This window comes from Mirounga angustirostris, unplaced genomic scaffold (assembly GCF_029215605.1).
Source record: "Mirounga angustirostris isolate CCGP_5_RB_7025 unplaced genomic scaffold, mMirAng1.0.hap1 SCAF_5, whole genome shotgun sequence".
Taxonomy (NCBI): domain Eukaryota; kingdom Metazoa; phylum Chordata; class Mammalia; order Carnivora; family Phocidae; genus Mirounga; species Mirounga angustirostris.
Window position 1 is genome coordinate 155,077,257 of NW_026991713.1, and position 18,575 is coordinate 155,095,831.

Below are 18,575 nucleotides of genomic sequence, written 5' to 3' on the forward strand. Positions count from 1 at the left end.
TCTGAGACCCACAGAGATCCATAGGCAGTGAGAGGTGGAAGGGATGGCTCTCAGGCTCAGAGAGAAGAAATGATCAAAATCACACGGTGGATTTAAGACTAAGGCCCAAGACTATGTTTACAAGTCAGTGTGTACTGTAGTCACCATTGGGGCTGACTACAGGTTTCTCCTCCAGCTCAATCTCTCCACAGAGCCCAGAATTCAGGATCGTGTTCTCTCTCTTCTCTTTGGTGACAGGCTGCAGGCAATAACATGATGCCATGGCTAAGAGGATGGGTCCTCAAGGTGCTGAGAAGTGCCCGGGGATTCTGTGGGCCCCACGGGTAGCAACCACCTCTCCCTGACCCTCAGAAAATTGTGGCCACCTGGGAAGCCATCAGCCTGGGGAGGCAGCCAGTGCCTGAGTACTTCAACTTTGCCCATGATGTGCTGGACATGTGGAGTCAGCTGGAAAAGGTGAAGCCCACTGTGTCCTAGTGTCCCTCTTGGGTCTCAGAGGCTGCCCTCAGTTACCGCAGTGTGACTAAAGGCTACAACACAGGTGAGCATTTTGACCTGGGAATTTTGCAAGTCCTAAAACTTAAATGGTTAGCATTTAAGCCTTAGGGAGAAAAAAGAATTATGACCAATTTTCGTGAGCCTTAGACACTTAGCCCAATCCCTGATGTGTCTCATATTCCTGAACACAAATCACATAGTTGAGACAATTTTGCCTTTGATTCCCTTCCCATCATTCTGATCAAGCAAAAGAGAAAATTCTGTTCTGCTTCTACTCTTCGTTAATATTTCTCCCACTGTTGTGTACTTCCCTTTTTTTCTGAGAGAGAGAGCACAGAGGTGAGGGGCAGAGGGAGAGGGAGAGAGAGAATCTTAAGAAGGCTCCACACCCCATGTGGAGCCCACATGGGGCTCAATCTCATGACCCTGAGATCATGACCTGAGCTGAAATCAAGAGTCAGATACCTAACTGACTGAGTCACCCAGGTGTCCCTGGACTTCCCTTTTAAATAAGGAGAGAGCATGGCTGAGGCTCAAAGCTTTTTACAGATCACGGCAGATATGTAGAATTGAATTAAAATAATCTTGATTTCTCTGTGTGTCTCTGAGCATATACTTCCTTTTTTTCCCCTCTTCTTTAGGTGTCTGCTGTGTATCTCTCTGTATTTTATAGTCACTTTTTATTTATGTTAAAGATGCTAACCTTTTATTTTATAGTAGGAGACTATAAACTTTATCTCAACACAATTTAATTATGTTAATTTTAAGAAGAGCTTGTATAAAGAAAAACAATGAGGAAAATACTACTATTAGTAGATTCAGTAAAAGTATACTGTTAGTCGATATAGTAAAGTATGAAGGTGGCTTTGTAGTCAGATAGACATGGTTCCTTGTACAAATGCCCTGAGCTCTTTGGATCTCAATTTTCTCATCTATAAAATGGAAGTCATACCATCTGCCACCGGGAGTTGTTGTGAGAATAAAATGAGAAGCGTGTGTAAGAGATGGAGCTGGGGTGCCCCATTCCTGTCTACAAAATCTGAGCTCTTTTCCCACACTGGGATCGTCCTTGGAGGACTTCTCCTAAAAATAAATACAAATAGGCTTATATCAGCAAAAATGGTGGAATAAGGACTTTCTAAAATTTTATCTTCTCTAAAAACAACAACAATAAAAAACCTTGGAAAAATTGCCAGAATCTACTTCTTAGAACTCTGGAAATTAACCAAAGGCTGGACTAGCTCAGGGAGTGTTTATTAAAGAAGCACTCATTAAAGATTTGGGTGAATCTCAGAATGCTCCTGAGATATTACCTTGTTATGCAAAAGTAACGTATCCCTTAGTGACAATTTTGGGAAAAGTCTAAAACACATCTGAGGAAGTTCAACTTTCAGAAACAGGAACCACCAGAAAATATTAGCCTCTCCATTATGTATGCATTTAGCCCTTACTGAAGTCTGCCCTTGACAGAGTTGAACTGTACATTTTTTAGACTTGATTGCCATTGAAGGAGAAATTATAAAGTTGCAAAAAAATGATTACATATCCCAAATTGATCTAGATACTCAAAGTAATCTTTATTAAAATCCCAGTAGACTTCTTTGCAGAAATAGATAAGCTTGTCCAAAGTTTCACGTGGAAAGACAAGGGACCCATAATAACCACATCAGTGTTGATAAACACAACAGGACTCACACTTCCCTATTTCAAAACCTACTACTAAGTGACAGTAATAAAGCCTGTATGAGAAAAAAAAAGGCACTGTGACACTGGTAAAAAGATAGATATGGATGAATGGGATAGAATTGAGAGTCCAGAAATAAACCCATAAATCTACGGTCAGTTGATTTTCAACAAAGGTGCCAGTAAATTCAAGGGGGAAAGAATCATCTTTCCAGGGCGCCTGGGTGGCTCAGTTGGTTAAGCGACTGCCTTCGGATCAGGTCATGATCCTGGAGTCCTGGGATCGAGTCCCACGTCGGGCTTCCGGCTCAGCAGGGGAGCCTGCTTCTCCCTCTGACCCTCTCCCCTCTCATGCTGTTCTCTCTCGCTTGCTCTCTAATAAATAAATAAATAAAATCTTTAAAAAAAAAATCATCTTTCCAGCTAGTGGTGCTGGCACATATTATATGATTCCATTCATATGAAATATCCAGAATAGGTAAATCCATAGAGACAAAAAGTAGATTAGTGGTTGCCAAGGGCTAGGGAGAGGGGGGAATAGGGAGTGCCTGCTAATCTGTATGGTATTTCTTTTTAGGATAATGAAAATGTTCTGAAATTAGGTTGTGGCAATGATTATACCACTTTGTGAATATACTAAAAACCACTGAATTGACTTTAAGGGTTTCCTATTGAGAATGATATTTGCTGTGGGCTTTTCATAGATGGCTTTTATGATATTGAGGTGTGTTCCTTCTATCCCTACACTCTGAAGAGTTTTAATCAAGAAAGGATGCTGTATTTTGTCAAATGCTTTTTCTGCATCAATTGAGAGGACCATATGGTTCTTGTCTTTTATTAATGTGATCTATCACATTGATTGATTTGCGAATATTGAACCACCCTTGCATCCCATGAATAAATCCTACCTGGTCGTAATGGATAATCCTTGTAATGGACTGTTGGATCCTATTGGCTAAGATCTTGTTGAGTATTTTGGCATCCATGTTCATCAGGGATATTGGTCTGTAATTTTCCTTTTTGATGGGGTCTTTGCCTGGTTTTGGGATCATGGTAATGCTGGCTTCATCGAACAAGTTTGGAAGTTTTCCTTCTATTTCTATTTTTTGAAATAGCTTCAGTAGAATAGGTATTACTTCTTCTTTAAATGTTTGGTAGAATTCCCCTGGGAAGCCATCTGGCCCTGGACTCTTGCTTATTGGGAGGTTTTTGATTACTGCTTCAATTTCGTTACTGGTTATTGGTCTATTCAGATTGTCTATTTCTTCCTGTTTCAGTCTTGGTAGTTTATAAGTTTCCCGGAAAGCATCCATTTCTTCCACGTTGCTTAATTTGTTGGCATATAGTTGCTGGTAATAATTTCTAATAACTGTTTCTATTTCCTTGGTGTTAGTCGTGATCTCTCCCCTTTCATCCATGATTTTATTAATTTGGGTCCTTTCCCTTTTCTTTTGAATAAGTCTGGCTAGAGGTTTATCGATCTTATTGATTCTTTCAAAGAACCAACTTCTAGTTTTATTGATTTGTTCTACTCTTTTTCTGGTTTCTATTTCATTGATATCTGCTCTAATCTTTATGATTTCTCTTCTCCTGATCGGTTTAGGCTTTATTTGCTGTTCTTTCTCCAGCTCTTTTAGGTGTAAGGTTAGCTTGTGCATTTGGGATCTTTCTACTTTTTTGAGAGAGGCTTGGATGGCTATGTATTTCCCCCTTAGGAAAGCCTTTGCAGTATCCCATAGATTTTGGACCGATGTGCTTTCATTCTCATTAGTTTCCATGAATTGTTTAAGTTCTTTAATTTCCTGGTTGACCCAATCATTCTTTAGCAGAATGCTCTTTAACTTCCAAGTGTTTGAATTCCTTCCAAATTTTTCTTGTGATTGAGTTCCAGTTTCAAAGCATTGTGGTCTGATAACAGGCAGGGAATAATCTCAATCTTTTGATATCTGCTGAGACCTGATTTGTAACTCAGTATGTGGTCCATTCTGGAGAAAGTTCCGTGTGCACTCAAGAAGAATGAGTATTCTGTTGTTTCAGGATGGAATGTTCTGTATATATCTACAAAGTCCATCTGGTCCAATATGTCATTCAAAGCTCTTGTTTCTTTGTTGATCTTTTGCTTAGAGATCTGTCCATTGCTGAGAGGGGAGTGTTGAGGTCTCCTACTATTAATGTATTATTATCAATATGTTTCTTTATTTTGGTTATTAATTGGTTTATATAATTGGCTGCTCCCATGTTGGGGGCATAGATATTTATAATTGTTAGATCTTCTTGTATCATTGAACACTACATCAAAAACTAATGATGTACTATATGTTGGCTAACAGAACATAATTAGAAAATTTAAAAAATAAAGCAAAAAAAACCCATTGTAAGTTGAAAATATCATAATTGGAAAATGCATTTAATACACCTAACCTACTGAGCATCATAGCATAGCCTCGCCTACTTTCAACATGCTCAGAACACTTATGTCAGTTAGATGGCAAAACTATCTAGCAGAAAGGCTACTTTATAATAAAGTGTTAAAAATCTCAAAAAAAAACCCCCATTAAATCGTGCACTTCAGAATAGTGAATTTTATGGCATGAGAATTATATCTCAAGAAGAGAGGAGGATACAGAACAGTATGAATCATATGCTACCTTTTGCATTAAAAAGGTGATACAGAAAACAGAATATACTTACTGTTTGCCTGAAGAAACACTGAATGGATATGCAAGAAACTAATAATATTGGTTACACATTGAGGCAGGTGAAGTGGAGAACAGGATAAATGGGCGCAAGGATGGGAGTAAGCCTTCTCAATGCATCTTTTTGTTGTTTTGAATTGGAACCCGGTGACTGTAATAACTACAGAAAAATAAAATTAAAAAAAAACAACAAGCAAACAAAAATCCTCAACAAATGTTTTCTATTTCTTTTCTGCCTACACTGCTGTCCAGGCTGGGCACCGGCCCCGGATCCCCGCATTCTGGTGGGTCAATGGCAAGGGAACAGAGGTCAAGTGGAACTTTGAGGAGCTGGGGGAGCAGTCCAGGAATGTGGCTAATGTGCTCCAGGACATGTGTGGCCTTCAGCCTGGGGACAGGATGATGCTGGTGCTCCGCGGCTCCCAGAGTGGTGGCTGGTCAGCGTGGCATGCATACGGACAGGTCAGTGAGCGGGGCTGAGACTACCATTTGGGGTAGACACACCTGCCAGAGTTTTGCATAGTCCACATGGTTTGGGAGATGGAACAAAGAGAACCGTGTGGAGTTTTGTTTACCTCCCCTTTGCCCCACAATCACAAATTTGAGCACAAGGGTCAGATGGTAATGTAACTGATGAAAGTAGGTCAGTGTGAGGCAGTAGGGAGCAGTGGGGACTGCAGTAAACTGGAGCTCACATGCCTCATCACACAGGGACAAGTGCTTCTCGACCCAGCCAGATGTTTCCAGGTGTGAAGGAGGGACAGTATTGCCAGCACTTCTGACTTTGTGATAGAAAACTGGATTTTTATGAAAAAAAAAACCAAAACAAAACAAAAAACAACTTCTGATCTTTTACTGTTGAGAACTAAATAAACTTTTAAAAAATTCTGAGTAGACAAACCAAACATATTTTTTTTTGCTGGTTTTGGTTTAGAAGCCACTAGTGTGTGAAGAGTAATGCAGTTATGGATAAGAGATCTTCATAATCAATCTACATTAGTTTCACTCTTAGACTTTATGGCTCTCACCACCGCAGCATCTACCAGCTCCCAAGGGAAAGAAGAGAAGGACAAAATAATCAAAGCAATAAGATTAGCCCTTGAGGGTTCCTCCTCCTGCTGTTATGAATGGCCAAGGCAGTGGGCCATTGATCTTCCTGGGATGATTCTTCCAGCAGAGGAGGCAAAAGGACAGTCCATAGAACTCAGAGAGCCTCTGCTGACGCTGTCTGATGCTCTTATTGGAAGGGCTGGGCGTTTTTTTTGCTGATTTTACAAAAGCAAGACAACTACTTTTGGTGGAGAGCTGGTTTCTCCATCCACTGGGAACTTTCTACCACTTGAAATGTCCACCCCCTCCCAATCATGTCCACAGAACAATCTACCTGAAATACAGATGTTTTCACAAATAATGTTTGCAAAACAGAGGGATACAAACTCACACCAGAGAATTAGCTTTTTTATATGAACAAGTTTAGTCAACCATTTTGTGACTGGATTGTCAAAAAAAAAAAAAAAAAGCAGGAACTTTCATTTTATTTTTATATATTTTTGCACAATATATAAAAGTGAACACCATTCTAGTGTATCCAGCTAGAGGAAAAGAAAGAGGCACACAGGTTTGGGGAGTTCTCCATATTCTTACATGACATATAAGGTTTATTTAAATGAGGGCCAAGGTAAGGGAGCCCTCATACTTTTCTTGAGGCCTACTATATGCTAGGCATTGTGTTGGGCACTTTGCATGATCAAAACTTCCTTTTGGGGTATTATTTTCATTCTTTTCCCTATTACCTAAATGTCTCCAGTTCCCCCAGTTAGGCAGCTTCACCCATTTCTTTGATGTCCAAATAAAATAACTCAAGACAACAACACATGTGACTATGTCAAGCCCAGCATCCTCTCCAACATCTTAGAGGATACCCAAGCTGGATGTCCTCACATTCTCACATTCTCACGTTCTCCTGATGTGCACTGATCACCTCTCTTCCAGTCTAAGGTATTGGACTCATTTCTCTTGCTGAAAGCCCCAGCTCTCCACCCTCTGACTGGGCTCCCAAAGCACCACACACAACTCTGGTGGGACAGACTTGTTCTGGAAATAGCTAAAGCAGAGAGATGAACCCAAGAAACACCATTTAGCTCCAAAAGTGTTCATGCCGGGGTTTAAATCCTGTAAAAGTTTAGGAAATAAAGGGAAGGGTAATGAGAACTCTGGTTTGGCTCCTACACCATTTGGGATTGGCCTCTTCCTCTGTTTACTGGCCTCACTCACTGGCCATGGCAGGATGATCGATTCCTTTAGGATCTCTTCTCATCTGTGAAATGAGAGTGCTTGGTTCCATGGGGGTGTTTACATCCTCCGTTCTGAGATACTCAGGTGGTTTTTCACGTGTCTGATTAAAATTTGTTGCTGATTTCCACTTCCACATCCTTTCCGCTTAGGAAAAGATGGACTCAGGTACCTTCAGCACGGCTTTGGTTGAAGTTATATGAGTCCTGGAGCTCCCACCTACTATATCTGCCCTCCTGCCTCCCACCCCAAGAGATCCACTCTCAACACTAGGATTTGTCATAGCCTTTTATTTGCAGGCAGGGAAAACCATTGAACTAGGTCATCTCTAAGGCAATATAATATAATATTCGAGATCATGGACGCCTAGGCTTACTACCTCCTGGATTCACTATCCCAGCTCTACAAAATGTTAGCCATGTGACCTTGGGCAAGTTATCCCATTTAATTAAGGCATCAGGGTCTGTCTTAATTGTTGCTGTTGTTGTTGTTTTAATCTGCAAAATGGGTGTAATAATAGCATCTACTCTCCAGGGTTGTGAGAATTAAATAAAATAAGGCATGTATAGTTCTTAGCATGTGTAAGTGCTCCATAAACACAGTCTGGATTTCATTATTATCATTATTGTTACCTTTGCCAGTTCAGGCATTCCATCTCTTTCTAGTCCCTTCCTGTTCCTATCTCTGATGGGGAAATCTGGTCTGGACCTCTTCACAGGGGTCTTCCCCTGTCGCCCAGTCAACATCCCTTCTCTGTGTGATTCCAGGGGCTGTCATGATCCCAGGTGTCTCTCAGCTGACGGAGAAGGACCTCAGATATCGGCTGCAGGCGTCCGGGGCCAAGTCCATTATCACCAGTGACTCCCTGGCTCCGCGGGTGGGCGCCATTAGCACCGACTGTCCCTCCCTCCAGTCCAAGCTACTGGTGTCAGACGGCAGTCGACCAGGCTGGATGAACTTCAGGGAACTCCTCCAGTAAGTTGGGGCTCTCCAGAGAACAACATAAAGACGAGGCCAAGGCTTTTCCCCTTTAAGTAATAGGAGATGGAATGCATCACTGATTGTTCAGGAAGAGAGTAAACCAGAAAGGAGCACTCACTGGGGCCAGATGGACCTGAGATCTAATTCTGGTGACCACTTTAAGATCCTTCAAAGTCACTCGCTGAGGCAGTGACTAGCTACTAGAATCATCATTAGCTTTTTTGGGCGTCATTTACTTCAATAATGGTGGTGGTGGTTGCAGAGCTATTAGCCAGAGTAAACAAGATAACCCATAGGATGCATTTAGGACATAGTAGGTGATCAATTAGTAATATAATAATAGCTACCATGCATCGTGTGCTTAGTGTATGCCAGGCATAGTGCTAGGTAAGCATTTATTTACATTCATTCATGCACCAAGGTGTAATGAACATCTATTTTGTTATAAGCATTGTGTTTGGTGCTCAGAGCCCAATAATGAATCAGACTTCGTCTTATTTAATCCTTGGAAAAAACCCTATGAAATGCACTTTAACCCAATTTTACAGGTGAAGAACTGATAAGTAAAGTGACTTATGCAAGATGCTAACAAGTAGTTACATCAGATTGGGACAGAACCAAAAGCCCTTTGCTTTGAGCAATGCCCTGGTGGAAGCCTACCTGGGAATTTGAGATTTTGTCTTGATCAGAAGCAGAAGCAAAAAGGGGCCCTGTCAGGGGCCTGCACCATTAAGTCACAAATGCCCATCCCACAGACCAGCTGTCTCACATTCACCTGGGTATTGTTCTACTTTGTTTTATTTATTTATTTTTTTACTAATATCAACATTTGTCTCTTATCAGTAGCTTCATTTGAAAAAGAACTATGTGCCACATTCTCTTAAATGTGTCACAATTTTTAGGATAAGACCCACAAGCATGCATTATAAATAATATATCCTGTATTTTCCAAAATATTGTATTTCCAACATGTGGCTTTTTAAAAATCCTATATTATTATATTTCAATGTAGTGATTAGCAGCAGAAACTGAAACAGAAGATACTTAACATGTATAGGTAATGAAGTTAAGTACAAAAGATATATTTCTAAGTTTGCGGATATGGTAAATACGCTTCAGATTGTTCTTGCCTACCCTAGAATGCAAACTTTCTACCCTAAGATTATGGAAAATTCTCTTTTTAAAATTTTATTTAGCTATTTATCTTCGGGTGCTGTTTTAAATTCAGGTTCTAAGGCCCCCCCCCCCCCATCTGACTTATGTAACCAGACATATCTGAGCTAAGGCCCTGGGACTCTGTGTTGTAAGAGATCTGCCCAGATGATTTCTGTGAGCTGTCAGGTTGGCCTAGACCAGTGATTCTCAATTTCGCCTGTCATCAGAATTAACGGAGGAGCTTTAAAAAAAAAAAACCACACACACAAAAACCACAGGGGCACCCGGGTGGCTCAGTCAGTTAAGCATCCAACTCTTGATTTCAGCTCAGGTCATGATCTCAGGGGTCATGGGACAGAGCCCTGTGTTGCATTCTGCGCTGGGCATGGAGCCTGCTTAACATTCTCTCTCTCCCTCTCCCCCTACCACCTCCCCCTGCCACCGCCCTTCAAGTGCTCACACGCACTCTGTCTCAAAAACAAAACCACAAAAGAACCCCCAATGCCTAGGCCCACCATTGAAGATTCTGGTTTTTCTCCAGGGTGGGGCCCAAGCAATGGTATTTCTTTTAAAAACTCACCTGGTGCTCCTATGGTGTAGCCAGGGTTGAGAACCAGTCGGTGAGAAGATTCTCCAGATCACAGAACTTCAGGAATTATGCAGATCTCAAATCTCTGAATTTAGGGAACCCTTCAGCCCTAAACTATTGGGAATTGAGGTGGGCGTGAGGCTGTGCCCCATTGTGCAGAAGCATAGGCACGGAAACGTGCGTGTTCCACCAGAAAGTCCTCCTGCCCTGCTGGAGGAGCACAGGCTCTTTTGAGTGAGTCACTGCACCAATTTTGAGCCTCCATTTCCTTATTTACAAAGGCTTCTAATGAGAGTAGTACCTATGCCGGGAGGTCATCGTAGGGCCCAGAGATGCAAGCTGGAGCTTCCAGCACAGTGCCTCACATGGAGTATTTATTAAAATGGTGGCCAGTATTGTTATAAATATTATTATGATGACTATTTCTACTACTTGTAATGCTACCGAGGATTTTTATATTTTACAGTGAGGCATCCACAGAGCACAACTGTGTGAGGACCAAGAGTCAAGACCCTCTGGCCATCTACTTCACAAGTGGCACCACCGGGGCCCCCAAGATGGTTGAGCACTCCCAGGCCAGCTACGGACTGGGTTTTCTGGCCAGTGGAAGGTACCAGGGGACAGTTCATCTGCTGGGTCCAAGGAAAGAAAGTAGGGAGTGAGCTGGAGGAATGTGAGTAAGGTGCACAGTGGCAAGAGTGAGGTCAGAGAGCTAACAAAGTGGCAAATCCGGTAGAATCTGAAGGCTTTGGGCTTTGCTTTGAGAGAGATGAGAAGCCATTGGAGGTTTTTTGTTTCTATTTTTGTTTTTAATTGTGGTAAAAGATACTTCACATAAAATTAACCATTTTTAAGTGTAGACTTCAGTGTCATTAAGGACATTCACGTCGTGCAGTCATCCCCACCATCCATCTCGGGAACGTTTCCATTTTGCAAATCTGAATCCACATTACCCAATACACATTACACAATAATTTCCCATTCCCTCCCTGCTCCCCCCTGACAACCGCCATTCTACTTTCTGTCTCTATGAACTTGACTACTCTGGGAACTGCCTATAGGGGGAATTATACAGTATTTTCCCTTTGATGTCTGACTCATTTCACTTAGCATAATGTCCTCAAGTTTCATCCACGTTGTAGCAGGTGTCAGAATTTCCTTCCTTGTTAAGGCTCAACAATATTACCATGTGTGTGACATACCAGTGTTGTTTACCCAGTCACCCATGGATGGACACTTGGGGTGCTCCCCAACTTTTCGGCTGTTGTGACTAGTCCTGCTCTTAACATGGGTATATAAGCATGTCTTTCCAAAACTCTGCCTTCAATTCTTTTGAGCATATACCCAGAAGTGGCATTGCTGGATTGTACGGTGATTCTATGTTTAATTTTCTGAGGAACACTGGAGTATTTTGAGCAGAGGATTGACGTGATCTGATTTTTTTTTTTTTTTTAAAGGATCTTGCAGGAGTTTGGGTTGAGAATAAACTGTAGGGGGCAAGAGATGAAGCAGAGGCCCACCTCAGAGAACAGTCGCGTTAAGAGGCAAAGGTGGAGGCTTCCCCGGGGCGGGGAGTGAGAGGAGCTAAGATTCTGAATGTATTGTGAACGTAGGCCTGATAAGATCTCCTGACAGATTTGACATGAAGCAAGAGAGAAAGTGAAGAGTCAGGGATGACGCCAGGTTTTATGGCCTGAACAACCAGAAGCATTAACTGATAGCAGGAAGACTGGGATGAGCTGTCTGGTGGGAGGAACATGAGGAGTCTGTGTTTGGCGTTCTGAGTTTGAGATGCTTAGTAGACATCTCCATACCCTGAGTTAAGAATGGAGATACTGGGGAGGCAGTTGGAGAGATTCATGTGTAGAGTAGTGGGAAAGATTCATGCTGGAATTATCAGCAAGGTGGTCCTTAATGCCATGAGATTGGATGAGATCGGTGAAGAAGTAATGGACACCGAGAAGAGAAGAGGCCTCAGCGCTGAATGCCTGAGGCCTTTCCACAATGAAGGGAGAAGCAAGGAAAACTCAGAGGAGAAGACCAAGAAGGAGCAGCCATTGAGTAGGTTGAGGACCAGGAGACCATGTGTCCCAGAATCCAAGTGCAGAACATGATCACTTTTCTATGCTCACAAGCACTGCTTCCCCTTCCTGGGATGTCCTTCCTTCTCAGCCTCCCCCGGGTAGCTCCTATGCATCATTACATCTCACGCAGACCTCACCTCCTCTGGGGAAGCATTTCTCAGACCCCATCTCCAACTTTTCTCTGGGTTAGGTGCCCGTTCTCTGTAATTGCATAAAGCTCTGTGTTGAACTCTACGAAAGCTTGCTCTCCACAGGCCTCCTGGATGTTGATACTTACTAACCTATAAGCCCCCCAAAGCAACACTAATCATTCTTTCCTAGACTCTGATGACAAGTCCAGAATAAGTGTTGAATAAAGAATGTGCCCTCATCACATTGTATGGAGCTGATGTGTTCCCTTATAGATCACTCCCACTAGACTGTGAACTCTTAAAAGCATGGGAGCTGTCTTTTTAATTCTATATCCTTCACCTAGGGCATAAATACCTAGAATATGTTCAATGAATGCTTGTTGAGACAAAGATTGACTTTATGGTTCTTGTACAGATTTGATAACTATAAGTGAGTACCCACTATGGGCAAGGTTCCAAATAAAGTAACAGGGGTAATGTAATCCTTTTTAAAGGTAGAAGCATTGCTGAGGGTTCTGACTTTCTTTAATTTTTTGGCAGACGGTGGGTGGACTTGACCAAATCAGACATCTTCTGGAACACGTCTGACACTGGCTGGGTAAAGGCAGCTTGGACCCTCTTCTCTGCCTGGTCTAACGGATCTTGCATTTTGTGCATGAGCTGCCCCGAGTCGATGCCAAGATTATTCTGAATGTAAGAAACAACATGGCTTATGTGTTGGATGTAAATGAGATGAATAGAATATAGTTTTTGAATTTGCAGGAGAAAAGGCATGGATAAGTGACCATAAGGCTTCTTTAGTGTGGATATTAAAAACATGGCTCCCAGGACGTTCAGTAATCTGATTCCTGCCTACCTGTCTACCTTCGATTATTGCCTATCCTCTAACTAGATCCCTAGACATAAGACCATTTCATATCTCTAAACATCTGCATAATCTATTTTTTCTGCATTGGGTGCCTCTCCTTCCATCACTTTCTTCCCTATGCTCCTGTTAAAACCGTAGTTATTTTTCAAAACTTTGGGGAAAATGATAATCAGAGTGGGTTCTTAACACATATTGATTATTATTGCCACTGTCAAGCTCACCATCATCATTATTCAACTGAGGGCTTTATCAGCCAGTGTGTGCCATGTCCCTCTACTGGCCCCCCGCCCTTACATGGTGTATTAGTTATCTATGGTAGTCAGTTACCCCAAAACCTAACAGCTTAAAACAAACATTTATCATCTCAGTGTCCGGTGGTCAGGAGGCTGGGAGCAGCCTAACAGCTGGTTCTGAATTAGGACCTCTCATGAGGTTGTAGTCAAGATGTCAGCTAGGTATATCCATGTTCAGAGCAGCATTATTACTAATAGCCCAAAGGTGGAAGCAACCCAAGTCCCATCGGCAGATAAATGAATAAACAAGATGTGGTACATACATACAATGGAATATTATTCAGCCTTTATTTTTTAAATTTAATTTTATTATGTTATGTTAATCACCATACATCGTTAGTTTTTGATATAGTGTTCCACGCTTCATTGTTTTCGTATAACACCCAGTGCTCCATGCAGTACATGCCCTCCTTAATACCCATCACCGGGCTAACCCATCTCCCCACCCCCCTCCCCTCTAACACCCTCAGTTTGTTTCTCAGAGTCCATAGGCTCTCATGGTTCATCTCTCCCTCTGATTTCCCCCCCTTCTCTTTTCCGTTCCTTCTACTAATGTCCTCCTGGCTATTCCTTATGTTCCACAAATAAGTGAAAACATATAATTGACTTTCTCTGCTTGACTTATTTCATTTAGCATAATCTCCTCTAGTCCCATCCATGTTGATGTAAAAGTTGGGTATTCATCCTTTCTGGTGGCTGAGTAATATTCCGCTGTATATATGGACCACATCTTCTTTATCCATTCATCTGTTGAAGGGGATCTCGGCTCTTTCCACAGAAATTGCTGCTATGAACGTTGGGGTACATATGGCCCTTCTTTTCACTACATCTGTGTCTTTGGGGTAAATACCCAGTAGTGCAATTGCTGGGTCATAGGGTAGCTCTATTTTTAATTTTTTGAGGCACCTCCACACTGTTTTCCAAAGTGGCTGTACCAACTTGCATTCCCACCAGCAGTGTAAGAGGGTTCCCCTTTCTCCACAACCTCTCCAGCATTTGTTGTTTCTTGTCTTGTCAATTTTTGCCTTTCTAAGGTGGTATCTTAATGTGGTTTTGATTTGAATTTCCCTGATGGCTAATGATGATGAACACTTTTTCATGTGTCTGTTAGCCATTTGTATGTCTTCTTTGGAGAAGTGTCTGTTTTTGACTTGATTATTTGTTTTTTGGGTGTTGAGTTTGAGAAGTTCTTTATAGATCTTGGATACCAGCCCTTTATCTGTAGCGTCATTTGCAAGTATCTTCTCCCATTCCGTGGGTTGCCTCTTTGTTTTGTTGACTGTTTCCTTTGCTGTGCAGAAGCTTTTTATCTTGATGAAGTCCCAAAAGTTCATTTTTGCTTTTGTTTCACTAGCCTTTGGAGATGTATCTTGAAAGAAGTTGCTGTGGCCGATGTCAAAGAGGTTACTGCCTGTGTTCTCCTCTAGGATTTGGATGGATTCCTATCTCACATTGAGGTCCTTCACCCATTTTGAGTTTATCTTTGTGAATGGTGTTAGAGAATGGTCGAGTTTCATTCTTTTGCATGTGGCTGTCCAATTTTCCCAGCACCATTTATTGAAGAGACTGTCTTTTTTCCATTGCATATTTTTTCCTGCTTTGTCGAAGATTAGTTGACCATAGAGTTGAGGGTCCATATCTGGGCTCTCTATTCTGTTCCATTGGTCTATATGTCTGTTTTTGTGCGAGCACCATGCTGTCTTAGTGATCACTGCTTTGTAATATAGCTTGTAATCAGGCAACGTGATGACCCCAGCTTTGTTTTCTTTTTCAACATTTCCTTGGCGATTCGGGGTCTTTTCTGATTCCGTACAGATTTTAGGATTGTTTGTTCCAGCACTTTGAAAAATGTCATTGGAATTTTGATTGGGATGGCATTGAAGGTATAGATTGCTCTGGGTAGCATAGACATTTTAACAATGTTTATTCTTCCGATCCATGAGCATGGAATATTTTTCCATCTTTTTATGTCTTCTTCAATTTCTTTCATGAATGTTCTGTAGTTCCTAGAGTATAGATCCTTTACCTCTTTTGTTAGGTTTGCTCTGAGGTATCTTACGATTTTTGGTGCTATTGTAAATGGAATTGTTTCTCTAATTTCTCTTTCTACAGTTGCTTTGTTAGTGTATAAGAAAGCAACTGATTTCTGTGCATTGATTTTGTATCCTGCCACATTACTGAATTGCTGGATGAGTTCTAGTAATTTGGGGGTGGAGTCTTTTGGATTTTCCACATAGGTTATCATGTCATCTGTGAAGATAGAGAGTTTGACTTCTTCTTTGCCAGTTTGAATTCCTTTTATTTCTTTTTGTTGTCTGATTGCTGTTGCTAGGACTTCTAGTACTATGTTGAACAATAGTGGCGAGAGTCGGCATCCTTGTGTTCCTGATCTTAAGGGAAGGGCTCTCAGCTTTTCCCCATTGAGAATGATACCCGCTGTGGGTTTTTCATAGATGGATTTTATGAACTTGAGGAATGTTCCCTCTATCCCTATACTCTGAAGAGTTTTAATCAGGAAAGGATGCTGTATTTTGTCAAATGCTTTTTCTGCATCAATTAAGAGGATGATATGGTTCTTCTCTCTCCTCTTATTAATGTGTTCTATCACATTGATTGATTTGTGAGTATTGAACCACCCTTGCATCCCAGGGGTAAATCCCACTTCGTCGTGGTGGATGATGCTTTTAATGTATTGTTGGATCCTATTAGCTAGGATTTTGTTGAGGATTTTGGAATCCATATTCATCAGGGATATTGGTCTGAAATTCTCCTTTTTGATGGGGTCTTTGCCTGGTTTGGGGATTAAGGTAATGGTGGCCTCATAGAATGAGTCTGGAAGCTTTCTTTCTGTTTCTATTTTTTGAAACAGCTTCAGGGGAATAGGTATTATTTCTTTTTTGAATGTTTGGTAGAATTCCCCAGGGAATCCATCAGGCCCTGGACTCTTGTTTTTTGGGAGGTTTTTGATCACTGCTTCAATTTCGTTATTGGTTATTGGCCTATTCAGTTTGTCAATTTCTTCCTGTTTCAGTCTTGGGAGTTTATTATAGGTTTCCAGGAAGGCATCCATTTCATCTAGGTTGCTCAATTTTTTGGCATATGGTTGTTGCTAATAATTTCTAATAATTGTTTCTATTTCCTTGGTGTTAGTCATGATCTCTCCCCTTTCATTCATGATTTTATTGATTTGGGGCCTTTCTCTTTTCTTTTGGATAAGTCTGGCCAGTGGTTTATCGGTCTTATTAATTCTTTCAAAGAACCAGCTTCTAGTTTCGTTGATCTGATCTACTGTGTTTCTGGTTTCTAATTCATTGATCTCTGCTCTAATCTTAATTATTTCTCTTCTAATGCGTGGTTTAGGCATCGTTTGTTGCTTTTTCTCTAGTTCTTTAAAGTGTAGAGTTAGTTGGTGAATTCGGGATTTTTCTATTTTTTTGAGTGAGGCTTGGATAGGTATGAATTTCCCCCTTAGGACCGCCTTTTCAGTATCCCGTAGGTTTTGGACCGATGTGTTTTTGTTCTCATTGGTTTCCATGAATTTTTGAAGTTCTTCTTTGATTTCCTGGTTGACCCAAACATTCTTGAGCAGAGTGGTCTTTAGCTTCCAAGTGTTTGAATTTCTTCCAAATTTTTTCTTGTGATTGAGTTCCAGTTTTAAAGCATTACCGTCAGAGTATGCAGGGAATAATCTCAGTCTTTTGGTATCGGTTGAGACCTGATTTGTGACCTAGTATGTGGTCTGTTCTGGAGAAAGTTCCATGTGTGCTCGAGAAGAATGAGTATTCTGTACTTTTAGGGTGCAATGTTCTATATATAACTATGACGTCCATCTGGTCCAGTGTGTCATTCAAAGCTCTTTTTCTTTGTTGATTTTCTGCTTAGATGATCTGTCCATTGCTGAGAGTGGAGTATTGAGGTCTCCTACAATTAACATATTGTTATCAATATGACTCTTTATTTTGGTTAACAGTTGGCTTATGTAGATGGCTGCTCCCATGTTGGGGGCATAGATATTTACAATTGTTAGATCTTCTTGTTGGATAGACCCTTTAAGAATGATATAGTGTCCTTCTGTGTCTCTAACTACAGTCTTTGGTTTAAAATCTAATTTGTCTGATATAAGAATTGCTATCCCAGTTTTCTTTTGAGGTCCGTTGGCATGGAAGATGGATCTCCATCCCTTCACTTTCAGTCTGGATGTATCTTTAGGTTCAAAATGAGTCTCTTGTAGGCAGCATATGGATGGGTCCTGTCTTTTTATCCAATCTGCAACCTGGTGCCGTTTTATGGGAGCGTTTAGGCCACTCACGTTGAGAGTGATTATTGAAAGATAAGAATTAATTGTCATCATGTTGCCTGTGAAGACGTTGTTTTTATAGATTGACCCTGTAAATTTCTGTTGTATATGACTCTTGGGGTCATTCTCCTTTTATAGAACCCCCCTTAATATTTCTTGCAGGGCCGGCTTAGTGGTCACATATTCTTTCAGTTTCTGCCGGTCTTGGAAGCTCTGCATTTCTTCATCCATTCTAAATGACAGCCTTGCTGGATAAAGTATTCTTGGCTGCATGTTCTTCTCATTTAGTACCCTGAATATGTCCTGCCAGGCCTTTCTGGCTTGCCATGTCTCTGTGGATAGGTCTGACGTTATTCTGATGTTCCTCCCTCTGTACGTAAGGAATTTCTTCCCCCTAACTGCCCTTAAGATGGTTTCCTTGGTTCTAAAGATTTGCGAGATTTCCTATCACATGCCAGGGTGTTGGCCTCTTTTCCTTGATCTTGGGATGGGTCCTCTCTGCCTCTAGGACACGAATGTTTGTATCATTCCCCAGATTAAGGAAGTTCTCAGCTATGATTTGCTCAAATATATCCTCTAGTCCTCTCTCTCCACCCCCTTCAGGGATCCCAATAATTCTGACATTGGAACATTTCATGGTGTCACTTATTTCTCTGATTCTATTTTCATGGATTCTGAGTTGTTTTTCCCTGGTCTCCTCTTTTCCCTTTTTATCTATTATATTGTCTTCCAGGTCGCTTATTCGTTCTTCTGCCTCACTTAGCCTAGCTGTTCGATTATCTAGATTGGATTGGATCTCATTGATAGCATTTTTAAGTTCTGCCAGTTCAGCTTTCATTTCTGCCCTTAGAGACTCTATGTTGCCATTAATTGATTTCTCCATTCTAGCTATCGTCTTCACAGTTGCTACCCTGAATTCCAGCTCCAACATCTTGGTTATATCTGAATCCATTTGTAAATCTGCTGCATAAGTCATAGTCTCTGAATCTTTCCTATTTTGGGGGTTCC

At 41.3% G+C, this 18,575-nt stretch overlaps 1 protein-coding gene across 1 annotated transcript in view; it reads left to right on the forward strand.

Annotated features, from left to right (window-relative positions):
- Positions 1-252: 252 nt before the first annotated feature.
- LOC123841967 (acyl-coenzyme A synthetase ACSM5, mitochondrial-like) overlaps positions 253-18,575 on the forward strand; it is a 36,130-nt gene continuing 17,807 nt past the window's right edge. Inside the window, 7 exon segments of the mRNA XM_064592614.1 lie at positions 253-456; positions 5,130-5,286; positions 5,289-5,339; positions 7,937-8,144; positions 10,361-10,504; positions 12,650-12,753; positions 12,756-12,802. Coding sequence (XP_064448684.1) covers positions 253-456; positions 5,130-5,286; positions 5,289-5,339; positions 7,937-8,144; positions 10,361-10,504; positions 12,650-12,753; positions 12,756-12,802 — 915 coding nt within the window.